Source organism: Petaurus breviceps, unplaced genomic scaffold (assembly GCF_028583685.1).
Source record: "Petaurus breviceps papuanus isolate PSGF00001 unplaced genomic scaffold, PetGlider_PUasm1.0 188, whole genome shotgun sequence".
Classification (NCBI taxonomy): Eukaryota; Metazoa; Chordata; class Mammalia; order Diprotodontia; family Petauridae; genus Petaurus; species Petaurus breviceps.
In genome coordinates, this window is record NW_027185804.1 from 40,525,070 (window position 1) to 40,539,515 (window position 14,446).

The 14,446-nt window shown below is 35.8% G+C and overlaps 1 protein-coding gene across 1 annotated transcript; it reads left to right on the forward strand.

The window, feature by feature from the left end:
* The first annotated feature begins 6,146 nt into the window (after positions 1-6,146).
* LOC138163332 (olfactory receptor 5D18-like) lies at positions 6,147-8,410 on the forward strand. The gene has a single exon (XM_069090859.1). It carries the CDS (start codon positions 7,436-7,438, stop codon positions 8,408-8,410), a length of 975 nt encoding a protein of 324 aa, XP_068946960.1. The 5' UTR covers positions 6,147-7,435.
* Positions 8,411-14,446: the final 6,036 nt, after the last annotated feature.

A 14,446-nucleotide genomic window follows, 5' to 3' on the forward strand; every position in this document is an offset into this window, starting at 1 on the left:
TTCTTCTATATTGCACTTTCGGTACATGTTGAAAAATTATTTAATAAGAAAGAGGTTGCGTCACAATGGAGATCTCTTTACTATGGATAAATTTAATATGTACATTATTTTTTGCTTATTGGCCCTTTCATTAAAACTAAACTCCTCTATACATCTCCAACATCAAGTACAATGCTTGGAAAATTGTAAGTGAAAACTAAATTTTTATTACCTGATGAACTGACTAGACATGTCTCCAATTTCACAAATTTAATTATTTTATTATTGGGGTTGGGGTGAGTCCACTATTTACATTCTCTTCACTGCCTTGTGTAGGGTGAGGTGAAGTTACAAAGTATTTATTAAGTTCTCTCAATATGCATTTATTAAAGTGACACTGGCCAAGGCTTACTCCAGCTCCTCTGAATATAAATCATTGAATTGTGTGATAATTTGCTTCTAATTGTGTATTGTATAATCTTATTATATATTTGTGTGAATATATGTTAAGGTGGAAGAAATTCTAACTTCAACACTAATTTGATTTTTAGAAAATTTCCTTCACTGAAAGTGACATTGAGACTTTTTTTTGAAATATTTCTCTTGAGACGACATATGAAGGGTCAATAGAAAGTCTCTAGAGTCTGTGTCCCAAAAGTATTGGAAGTAAATGTAAAATTTTCCACATAAATACCATAATAAGGTTTCATATACAGTAGAAGAATATCTCTGACTTTGTTGTAAAATAAAGAAGAGAATTTCATTTTCCTCGAAGAACCAGCAAAAAAACAACTGATTTCTGTCATTAATGTATAACAGTTGATTAATTCTTAATTTGATAATTAGGAAGTGATTGGGAATGTATCTAATCATGTTTCTATATCAGAAGATATACCATCTTTACTATGGATCTAGGAAATGAAGCATACAGGACAGTCTATGTTCTGGTGAGTAGTTATGTCTGCTTATTTTCTCCTATACAGTTGTTTTACCTGGTCTATTGACTGGAAGCTAGATTATGCCTTTCATATGTTCCGTGAAAGATAAATCAGAAAGGAACAGTCAAAAAGGGGATAATGGGAAGGTTTATCTGAGATCATCCTCCTCCATCCACTCATCAATATCATTAATTTTCTGTTCACTATTTTTGTACAGGGAACATAATATCCATGAATATTAGGAGGTATCATATAATGTCCCTTCACACAAGATATTTTAAAGATATGTGGCAAGATGATAGGTGCATGCAAATACCACTAGTAATACCATGTAGTTCATGATAAAGGTCCACTGGCAATTTCTATCATGTCTATAGAAATTTAGGGGAATGAAGGATGCCTAAGGGTGAACAGAGTAGGAATGTCAGGAATTTAAGCAATCTATGACTGAAAGGCTAGACCAAATTTAGTAGGGATAAAAAAGAAGGCATCAAATGATATGTCCAATGACATGAAAGCAAGAATACATATATTATCTTCAGAGAACAATGAGCAGAGCAGTTTGGCAGCAGCTGTGGCTTCATTTAAGCTGGGAGACAAATTTAGAAAGGAACAGAATTATACATCTGGCAACAACAAAATAAAAAAAAATTGTATATTGGACTTAGAAGAGAGCAGCAGAGTGGAACCATAGTAGGATCTATGTAGTACTAACCTACGAGTAAGGACAATCTTGGTTCATATTATGCTTGAGAAACATCCTAGTTAAGCAAAAATGGGAGTGAGATGAAAATGAGTTAAAGTCTCTACTCCTAAAGTATTATCTGAGGTTACAAATTGCAAAAGATATCTGAAGGTACATTAATGGAGGTGGTTTACTTGCCTAATGCTGTTTATATTTCTGGAATAAAAGACCCAGAACACTCACAAAAATCTATAATCTACTTTAAAAATCACCCTCAGTTATCATTATTGAGATAATACTTTGAAAATAATTATTTTTAGAGCTCTCTTTTTAAAGATTTGCAGAGTAATGTATACTTATGAAACCTAAACAAACCTAAACTCACAATCAACTTAAATTTTTGGCCTTAAGGCAATGAATTGATGTAGATACATTAATGCATTGAAAGACTATAACACCATCAGAAAGAACAAATATGAGGGATATGAGAAATCTTGGGACTAAGACATGGATGGGAAGGAGAGGATCATGACTGTCTTTATTAGAGTAGTAGAGAATCAGGATTAGTGTGGTAGAAATTACAAAAAAGGAAATGGAGGTATCACATCAGGCAGGTTTTCTGAACAATTAGAGCTTTTTAAAAGTAGAACAGACTGATTCATTCATGTCATTCCCTGAAGGTTCCAAGGAAATTTCTCTTTGTCCTCTTTTTAATCTTAATTTTCACCAGTTATGCGTATCTTGTCTCAATTGGTTAAATCGACTAAAGCTATAAAAATGCATACCCTCTCATAATGGGACTCATAATCCATGTCATGGAAGGGGACATTTCTATAAAAATTCCACACTAATCCTAAGTACAAAAGTAACTGCCTAAGTTTTTTTTTTCTTTTTTTTTTTTTTTACAAAATTGTCTCACAACTTTGAGAGGAGAGATGGACAGAGATGTTCAATAGAGAGAAAATGTCAAAAAATGGTTTGGAAATTAGGAAGGATTTGCTCAATATTTAAGGAAAATTTAACACTTCTATAACTAAAAAAGCAGAGAGAGGTCACTGAGGCAAGAGGTACAGTTAGAGCAGAGGTATGGAGCCAAGAATAAAAATTGTGTTTATGGTAGAAACCTAATACAGTTGGGTTGAAACTGATGCTAGTTGTATACAATTGGGATAGAAAATCAGAGCTCTTGAGAGAATAATTATAGAAGAACTTGAATGACACACTAAGGACACTAATAAATCACTTGGTTTTGACCATGATTTCAAACAGGATTATTACCATTTTAACTGACCGGTTTTGAACACGAAAGGCAGTGAAGTGAAAAGAGGGACAGATGTGGACAGTGAGGAACCCTGTCAGAATAATGTGTCTGCTTTTTAATATCTAGGTATCTTGGATAAATCATTTTATACCTTAGTGCATCAGTTGCATATAAAATGAAGGCCTGGACTAGATGGCATATAAGTCTTCAAACCCTAAGTCTATGATAAGAAATCATAAATCTAGAGCCATAGGATCATGTAACCTACAAATCCATTAAGCGTACCAGCAATGCATATGAGATGGGTGAAATAGAAAAAGTAGCTAAAAAGCTAGAAAGATAAATAGATATGAAGAAAGTTTTTTTTTAGGGGGGGGTTAGTATTGGGTTACCCAGTCTTTTATTTTTTATTTTTTTTCTTTACTTTCCTGCTTGTATGTATACACAGCTATACATATACACAGTATATCCACATATACATTCATACAGACAAATTCATACACATATACATTTATATGTGTGTATGTGTACACACACATATATGTGTGCATGTATATGTGTGTATGTGTACACACACACATATATGTGTACATGTATATGTGTGTATATGTACGCATATACGTATATATGTGTATATCTGTATGCATGTATCCAGGAACAACTGTGTGGTACAGTGGTGAGAATGAGTCAAGGAGACCTTTGTTATAGCTCCACCCATGAAGACATCAGTAGAAAATGTTTGAATTAAATGATCTGAGAGAAGTGTAAGAAAGGAGGATTTTGTATCCTTTTTAGAGATCAGTTTTTTAGGATCCCTGCCCATGGCAATGCCTAGTTTCCAGGTGTCAGATAATAACTCCGAGAAGAGCTCCAAGGGTCCTAGATAGTAATTCCTAAAATCATACTGATAGTCCTACTCCAACTACACAGTGAGATAAGGGATGACATAATGTGATATTTCCTATGCTTTCAAAAAAGAACAATATTGCTACAATTAACTTGTGAACTTCATGTTGGCAAGATGTCTTCTTTGTCTGTTTCCCTATAAAGCGAGTGGGTAGTGGGCAGTGTGTGTGTGTGGGGGGCCCATTTGGATTTGGGTAATGTGTGTACCTATCTTAACTGGCTCCCTTTGAGGCTTGAGTTGATTGACGGGAGTGCACAAACAGGAAAGCTGTGCCTGTCTCGACTGACCCCATTGAGAGGTGGGGGAAGTTGCCCCCTCTTCAAATAGGCCTTTGTAAAAAGAGTCATTAGGAATGCTTCAGGAATTGGTGCTCCCATTAACAGCAACCTCCCTTTGAGATGACTAGACTAGAATATAGTAAGTTTATTAACCCCTCTGAAGCTGTCTTCCTGTCCTGACCAGACCTAGGGTGAACCTGGGAGAGGCTGGAGTCCAAAACCTCTCCAGTGACTCTTGTGTGTTATTTGTGAAAGAACAAGTCATTTAGCCACATTATGTCTAAGGAAATAAGACTGAGGAAAAAATTAAAACCCTGAAAAAAGGGGCAGCAAGGAGGTGCAATGGAAAGAGTACTGGCCTAGAGTTGGGAATGTCTTAGTTCAAAACTGATCTTAGACACTAGCTATGTGACTGTAACGGCAAAGGAAGTTGAAGATCTATGTCCTTGTGTTGGCAGGCTAGCAGGTGTTTGACACTTGGTTCCAAGCTCATAATTGTGTCAAGTATCGGCACCCAGAGCTTGTGAGTTGCCAGGGGGATGAACTTGCTGACATGTGAGGAGGGGATGGGGCAGGCAGGAGCCATATCCAACTAGGGGCCAGGCTGGAGCCAGCATGGTGACAGGAAGCTGTGGCGGCAGCAGTGGAGGTACAAGCAGTAGTAGCAGATTTGGTGGTAGCGGCAGCACGAATTTTTTTTTTTTTTCTGAGAGCCAGGCAGAACTTCTGCTGAGGGCTTCTGCTAAAAACTGCTGGGAGTGAGCAGTGTGGAGGCTGAGCAGCTATAGTGAGTAAGGAAAGGAGGATTTTTGCCCGAGGGAGCCTGTTTTGTTTTAAAGGCTTGGGAAATGTGGATGTTTGGTGCAATAATTATGTTCCAATTTAGTAGCTAATATAATGACTTTGACTTTTTTGTTTTGGGACTCAGCTTTCTGGCATTTGAATAACTGCTTTGGTTCTGTCCCTCATGTGGAGAACCTGTTACATTTTGTGATTCACTACTATAACAGCATATTTATAGGCACCATAGGCATTGTGAATATTGAATTGTTATTACAGTAATCCTGGGCAAGTTACTTAACCCCATTTGCTTTAATTCCCCATCTTTAAAATGAATTGGAGAAGGAAATATTAGAGCACTCCAGTATCTTAGCCCACATCCTGGGCCATCTAGAGTTGTCCTGAGCTATATCTGGCCACTGACTAAGATGGATACAGAGGAGAAAGTGAGGCTGGTGACTTTCACTGTCCTCCCTCACTTACATCCAATTCCCTTGCATGTCATGGCATCACCTCCCTGATTTCATGGTCCTCGGCGAGAACAAAAGAACAAAATCATGTTAGCTAAGAAAACCCCAAATACGAAACACGAACAGTTGGATATGACTGAAAATTACTGAAGGTCTAATGTAACTCTCTAAGTGCATCTTACAAACAGCTCTTACACTGCAATGAGGAACCTTTCTTTCCATATCAATATATTTAATGATTATATATGTGATACTTTAGCTAAGTCATTTAAAAGAGCAAAAGGAGAGAGAGGTTGTGAGAGTTGAGATAGATATTTGTTGGCCTTTACAGAAGGTCAGGAAACCACACAAATATTTGAAAAATAAGAAAACAGAAGTTCATTAGAATTTATGAAATTCCAACTATTGGGCATAGTTTTATAGCAGAAAAATCATAATTAAGGACAATATCCTTTGGGCATAAATTTTGGATCAGGATAAAAAAGGATGCTTAAGTGGTACAAACTAGAAATTGTATATGTTAAAGAAGGAAGGAGGGGAAGATAAAAGTGGATGGGAAGTAAATGTGAAAATATTTTGAAGTTGTAGATACTGGACTGACAAATTGAACAGTGTTATTCCTGGATGAAAAAGGGCATTCAAATAAGCTGTACATCTGCATTTACCATGTTTGGAAATTTTAGTTTTAAGACAGCATATTGTCTCACTGCCATTGTTCTTGGATACCCATCAAAAGGGGAAAATGTTCTGCTTTTACATTTTATATAAAAGAGGAATCGAAATTGAAATTCCATTCCTTCTTGCTTGATGTATTTTCTAATCAACGTACCCCAATCATGACTTACTTGACTCTCAGGCAAGTAGGCATGCACCACTATTGATTTCCCTCTGCCTCTCTTTCTCTCTGTCTCTGTCTCTCTCTCTCCCTCATCTCTCTGTTTTTCATTGTTTATTTATTTTTTATTTTATCTTTAATGGTTGCTGTTTACTCCTAAAAAGATAATTACTACATTGTGGTATTCTGTAAAGGGTTTAACATAAGTTCTACATGACAGGAAAAATAATGCATTGGATCCTTAAGAAAACCTCTTTAGATGTTCTCTATTTCTGAATAACTTGATGATGGCTTACGTAAAGGACGGTTATATAATTATTCGTTATTACAATTGTACTTGCTATAAAACTTGGGCAAAATTGGTAAAGTGGTTAACTGATGCTTAGGCATTAAGACTCAAAATTAGGATTGAAGTCATTTAAACAAACAATAAGTAACTTGAAGATAGCACTGGGTATGTGTCAGGTATTGTCTTAAGCCCTATAGACATACTCTCCCATTTAATCATTACAACCACCTTGAAATTAGGTACTATTGTTTTACTCATTTTAAAAATGAGGAAAAAGGAGGCTCTTAGGTGGTACAGTTAATAGAGCACTGGCCCTGGCATCAGGAGGACCTAAGTTCAAATCCAGCCACAGACATTTAACACTTAGAAGCAGTGTGACCTTGGGCAAGTCACTTAACTTCAATTACACTGTCTTTCCCCCTCCAAAAAGAAAAAAAAAGAGAAGAGTGAGGTTAAATAAATTTTTCAGGGTAACAAAGCCAGTAATTAACTGAAGCTAGATTTGAAATCAGGTGGTCCTGATGCCACATTTAGCACTCTCTCATTTGACTGCCTCTATATTATAGCAGTGCTAAAATGAATTTTTATGTTAATAGGAATATTACCTTGATTTTATAAATTATATACTTAAATACATTCTATCATTATATTTGAAGAAATGAGATGGGTTGCCTAAGGAGTTATTGGGTTCTCCTTCACTTAAGGGTTTTGGATGAGCTCCATTTTGTAGAATGGATATTTGTTAAACAAAGATTATAGGAGATTGTGTGAATCAATGGCCCATAAATGTATTTGGACCATTCTCTTAAACTTCTTTCATACTTCATGCTTTTCTCTTAATCTAAGAGTAAAAGACTTAACGGTGCTAAATCTGAAACTAATCCTATTATCATCTCTTTAATAATTGTAACAATGATAATTTTCTAATTCATACTCTGCCCTTACTTTTTGTCCCTCATTTTCTTTACGTTTTGGTACATATTGTCCATCTCTAAATATCTACAACAGGAATCATGATGAAGCCTGACAAGAATCAGAGCAGTGCTGTTGTTTTCATCCTTCTTGGATTCTCTGATTACCCAGAGCTCCAGGTGCCCCTCTTTCTACTGTTCCTCAGCATCTATGCAGTCACTGTGCTGGGGAATGTGGGCATGATTGTGGTCATCAAGATCAACCCCAAACTCCACACCCCCATGTATTTTTTCCTCAGTCACTTGTCGTTTGTGGATTTCTGTTACTCCAGTATAATTACACCGAAACTACTAGAGAACTTGGTTGTAGAAGACAGAAGTATCTCCATCAAAGCCTGCATCACCCAGTTTTCCACTGGTGTCACCTGTGTGATGACAGAGATGGTCATGTTGGCAGTGATGGCCTATGACCGCTTTGTCGCTATATGTTACCCTTTGCTGTATACAGTTTCCATGTCCTCAATACGATGTGCCCTGCTAGTGACTGTGGCATATTCTTGGGGCATAATTTCTTCCATTGGACTCACCTACTCACTTCTTATATTGTCATTTTGTGAGACTAAAATCATTAATAACTTTGTATGTGAATATTCTATCTTTCTTTCTGCTTCCTGCTCTGATAAACACATCAGTGAAATAATATTGTTTATCTTTGTTAATCTCAATTCATTTTGCACTCTCATCATTATCCTTACATCATATCTTTTTATTGCTGTCACTATTTTCACAATGCATTCAGCCAGTGGGAGATATAAAGCTTTTTCCACTTGTGCCTCCCACTTGACGGCTGTTACCATCTTCTATGGGACCATCCTCTTCCTCTATTGTATCCCCAATTCTAAAAACTCTTGGCTTGTAGTCAAAGTGGGATCTGTTTTTTATACAGTAGTAATTCCTATGCTAAATCCCTTTATATACAGTCTAAGGAACAATGATGTAAAACAAACTTTTAGGAAAATAATGGATCTGAAAATCATTTCTCAAGATCATAAAAGTGATTCTATGATTACTGGCTAATTCCAACTACTATTGGAATTCATGGTGATTTTTAATTAATTCTCTGAATCCTATTCAATTACTCACTTCTCTGGGAGTCACACATATAATTTCTTCAACTATCTGAAATGTAGTCAGATAATTCTTAGGCATATGAAACAAGGATGTTTGAAATTTAAAAAAAAAAGAATCATTGCCAGAACATCATTATAATTTACTCCATGAGTAGGATCAAGCTCAGACTCCTTCATTAAAGTTGTTTGAAAATTTCTTGTAAAAATAAATCTCCTGATTCTACAAATGTGAATGTCTGTATTCTTTTTTCTTTTTATTTGTTAATCTTCACATTTCCATTACTTCATAGAAAAAAATGGAACAATAATCTAACAAGTGAGATAACAGGAATATCAGGTGGCTTTTGGAGGTTTGCCAGATACAAAAACCTTCATGAGTGACCATAATCCCTGACTGAAGAGAATAAAAGTCACCCTCCCTTCAAGCAAATCAATGGGATAATAGAATTCTTATAAACTCAAGTTCATTCCTACAAAGTTCTTCATGCATTTCTTTTAATATAGTGAAGGTTTAATAAGTATTATTATATTAATTCATTTGTAGTATGAAGACAAAGGTTCATGACTCTCTTCTACTTCAACATGAGCAGCTCTATAATAGTAATTAGTTTCCAATTTATTTTTGTTTTTAAGTAATGCAATAAAAGAAGTATTTCCATAATATAGTATAATAAAAAGATGACTGCACATGAAACTGGTAATCTATTATGCATAATTTGCTATTTCTTTAAATGTATATTCAATTAACATGTAAATTTATTTTCTTCCTGTTTTTTCCCTCTGCCTCCCCAGCCCTAGAAATGGCTACCATTAGACACAAATATATACATGAGTATATGTGTACATATATGCACATACATACATATACATAAACATACACACATATGTGTGTCTACATACAAACATACATATAATGTATGTGAGTATGTGTGAAATCATTCTATACATGTTTCTAGCTATGAGTTCTTCCTCTGAATAAAAATAGTTTCAACCTTTATATGTCCTGTGCTGTACTTTTGGTTATTTATATTAATCAAAAGTACTTAGTCTAAATGTGGTAATTAAAATGATATTGCTATTACTGAATATAATATTTTCTTGGTAATGGACATTTCACTTTTCTTTATTTTATGCAACTCTATCTATGGTAGAACTACAAATTCATTAACCTCAGATTTTCCTCCAGAGTTAACAAAGTACAGTGGCAAGACCAAAGCCAAGAGGACTAGTGATGGCCTGGGATTCAACTATGACCTTGGCTCAATGATAAGAATAATCTGAAACAATTAATACATTTTCAATACCAGTCAACATTAACATTAACTATAGGAAAATGAGGGAGGCCAGGTAGCACAGCCAGTGAGAGCACCGGCTCCAGTGCTGGGATGACCTGGATCCGGGCTCAGATACTCAGCACCACACCCAGAAATAACTGGCCATGTAACCTTGAGCAAGTTACTTAAGCCTGATTGCTTTAAAAAAAAACTATAGGAAAATGAATAAATTTAGAAAATATCTGTATAAAAACCAAATAATGAAACAGTAGGTTCCTTGTCTTCAAGGCTGCTATAGAAAGGTTATTTTTTTTCATCATATAAGAGGAAGAGATTTGAAACCATCTAATTTCACCTTCTGTTAAACACCATTTCAAGAAGCATTAGTTTACTAAATATAATATAATACAAAACAGGCACAGGATCCCTCTGCTTGAATGGGAGAATCCCACACTCTTATTTACTAGTGCAATATATCAAGTACAATCTTCAGATATGAGAGCCTCACCACGGGAAGGACATAAATAAATATTTGACTTTGTACAACATGGTGATGTTCTTGAAGAAGAACCTCTCACTCTAGCCAAATGAGGATTAGTGAAAGAATTTTGGTATGAGCTTGCTCAAAAAGGCTTAAAGCCCTTGCCAACTGCTGTCATGTAAATGAAGGGATAATAAGTCAAACAATCAATAAGTTATTACTGTTTACCTACTAGGCAATAGGTTCTTGGTTAGGTATTGCTTTTACTAAAACTCACAAAAAATTCTGTCTTCACAGATGTTGCATTCTCTCTTAGGAACCTCATTGGAAACAAGTTGGAGAACACATATACATATACATATACATATACATATACATATATATATAAATAACATAAGTGCTAGATTTGTTAAACATCCTTTTTATGGAGGGAAGGTGGCATTTGAGGAAACTAGAGCTCCTCAGATGACAACTTGAAAAGAGACTGCGTTATGGCAGTGTTGGACAAGCTATTAAAAGGCTCTGAGGTGGGCGAAGAAGAGATATTTGACAGAAGTAGGCATTAGATAAAGTTGTCTAAACTATAGAATTCATGAAGGGGAATAATATATAGTTGTCCTAGAAAGCAGGTTTGAGTTGCAATATGAAGGTGTTTAAATTAAAACCAGAACTGTTTTTGTTTTGTTCTGTTTTGATCCTGAAGATCATAAAGAATCACTATAATTATGGATTAAAATCTCCCATGATAGGAGTGTGCTTGAAAAAAACGCTACATCAGTTACAGAAGAGTGAGTGGCCCCAGACAGGTAGCCAAAAGGCAATGGGTCGAAAATGCAAGTAAGAAACCTGAAAATGAAGGAATATGTTATTGTCATCTTAAGCAGAGCTATCCACGCCAAATGAGTTTCCCTTAAACCTCATCATTTCACCTTCATTTAAGGTATTCATCTAAAAATCTTGGTGATGATTTATCTACCTCTTGTAGATGGATTTTTAAAGTTTAGAATTGTAATATATAGCCATTGAAATCTAGTTTTGAAATGCTGTGATTTTCTTTAGCAGGATCCATGGTGAGTGAAGTGAGTGCTGCAGTCACATTCATCCTCTTAGGATTCTCTGACTACCCAGATATTCAAGTCCCACTCTTCTATTTTTATTTATCTATGTGGTCACAGTGCTGTGAAATTTGGGCATGATGATGACCGTCAGGATCAACCCCAGACTCCACCCACTTATTGACTTTTTCCTCAGTCACTTGTATTTTTTGGTTATTTCTGTTATTCCACTGGAATTACACCCAAGCTCTTAGAAAAGCATGACTAGGAAATATGTATGAGGAATAACATCTTCCCTCATATTAACCTACTCTCTTATTACATTGTTCATTTCTGTGGGACTAATAGCATCACTGATAATTTTCTCTGGGACTACTCTGTCATTCTCTGGCTCCTGTTAAGACAGACACTTAAGTGAAATGAAACTTTTCATCCTTGCTAATTGGAACGTCCCAGGCATCCTCATAACCATCCTTACATACTCTTTAATATTCGTCAGCATCATAAAGATGCAATCAAGCAGTGGGAGGAAGAAAGTCTCCTCCACCTGTGCCTCCCACCTGATTGTCATCTCTATGTTCTTTGAGCCCCTACTCTTTCTCTATTGTGACCCCAGTTCTAAAATGTCATGGCTCGTAGTCAGAGTGTCATCTCGTTTTTACACAGTAGTCATTCCCATGTTGAACCCCCTAATATACAGTCTGAGGATCAAAGATATGAAAAAACCTGTCAGAAAACTAATGGACATTATTTGTTTTTTGCTAATTTTTTTTTCTTGCTTATGTGGGTCTGAGATAAAGTTATTGATGACTCCAACATCTGTGAAAGCCTCTAATTTGTAGAACATGGCTATTTCACATCGTGAGAAAGAGTGTAAATATAAAAGGATCTCTCTCTATAAACCAATGAAAGTCTAGGCCTGGAAAAGAGAGACATAGATGGAACAAGACAGAGAGAGGGAAAGATATAGACATAGTTATTGAAAGGGAGAGAAAGAGATTGGCATATTTTCAGGGGCCACCCTATTTACATGGCAAAATCTCTGTCTCTGCTTCTTTCTCTGTCTCTCTGTCTCTTTCTCTTTAATTAATTTTTTTCATGCTCCTTCATTACTATGGCATTATGAGATTATCTTTCACTTGTAATACATATTACAGTGTGTGTGAGTGCATATGTATCTCTGTGTGTTTGTGTGTGTGTATGTGTATGAGAGACAGGTGGCATAGTGGATAGAGTAATGGCCCTGGAGTCAGGAAAACTTCTTTCTGAGTTCAAATATGACTAAAAGAAATTACTATTTTACAGGGCGGCTAGGTGGCTCAGTGAGTAAAAGCACCAGCCCCAGAGTTAGGAGGACCCGAGTTCGGTTGCAGCCTCAGAAACTTAAGATACACACACAAAATAAAATTAGCCATAACCTTGGGCAAGTTACTTAACCCCAGTTACCCTCCAAAAAGGCAAAAAACAAAACAAAACAAACAAACAAGAAATTACTATGTGACCCTGGACAAGCAACTTAACTTTGCATCTGTTTCCTCATCGGTACAATTAGCTGGAGAAGGAAATGGCAAATCCCACCAGTATCTTTGTCAAGAACAATCCAAATGTGGTAGGGAAATGTTGAACATTACTGAAATGACTGAACAACAACAAAAACACACACCTGCATATCTTCTTACATCTGTGGATATATACACATATGGGTACATATTCACACATACATATTTGATATGTCCATAGTTATTTACAACTTCTCTTCAAGGTAATAAAAGTTCCTTCAGAGCCCTGACTTCATTTTTGCTCCTATTTGCATCCTCAGAACTTAACATGGTGTTCAGCACATTGTAAGAGCTTAATAAATACTTGTGGATGGCCAATGACTTTTGCGCTCCATAATAAAAGCAAAAATGTATAAAAATTTGGAGGACAAATAAAATGGAAAGCATTGTTGGGAACATGCAGGACTTCAGAAAACTTTCCTTTTGTCTTCCATCTCTCCTCTTCTGTTGTTTCCTATCCTTTCATCTCCAGGATGAATCCCTCTAATTTCCGTTTTGGAAGCAATCAACACCTTTCCAATGTCAGTTAACATTGACTTTCATGATAGGAAAAACAACAAATTTCAAAAATATCCAAATACACACCCATGTAATGAAACAGAGGGTGTCTTGATTTGAAGGCTGTTATAAAAAGATTAATATGTTTTCATCATACAAGGGGAAAAGAATTGAGAATATCTAAATGCAAGTTCTGTTAGATTTCAATTCACGGAGCAGTAGTTTACTATATATTAGATTACTTAAAAGTGCCAAAGCATCCCTCTGTTTGAATGGGGGAATCCTTCTGTACTCTTGTCTGATAGAGAACAAATTTCACATTGGATTGCCTCATTACGAGAATGACATAAATAAGTGGGGAGGAGTGCATAACTGGGTGATACATGAAGAAGAGGCTTTAATACATGCCAAACCTGTATTGGTGAAATAATTGTGTATGGGAATGCTAGAGGAAACTTACCTGTCTTTATATATCTAAATGGCTAACAAGTTAATCAAACAATAAATAAGCACATAATACACATACATACATACATACAAACATACATGTTTCTTGGTGTTTCAGCTCCTGAAGGACAGGGTGAAATTTTCTGCCTAAAAAAGAAAACCAGTGTAATTCATTGGCTGTCTTTTTGTTTTTGTTTTTTGTTTGCTTTTTGGAGGGGGGATGGTGGGGCAACTGGAGTTAGGTGACTTGACCAAGGTCACACGGCTAGTTTTTTGTTGAGTGTCTGAAGCAAGATTTGAACTCAGGTCCTCCTGATTCCAGGGCTGGCATTCTATTCACTGGGCAATATAGCCACACCTATTGTATATAATTCTAGATCTAACAGCTGTTCAGCTTTTTCATTGTATCCAAATATTGCAATAAAATTTGAGTTTTTCTTTTTCTTCGAATGCATGAATTTCTTTATTTTAATAAAATTACACAAGACTAAAATGGTTGCTTTGTTTATAACCACTCCGTTCATTTGGAATAGTGGCATTCCCTTCTGCTAAAGTTGTCAGGTGTAGTTTTAGGACTTATTTCAGAATTTGAGATCAAGCTTATTTTATTTATGGATATACATGTGTGTGTGTGTGTGTGTGTGTGTGTGTGTGTGTGTGTGTGTGTGT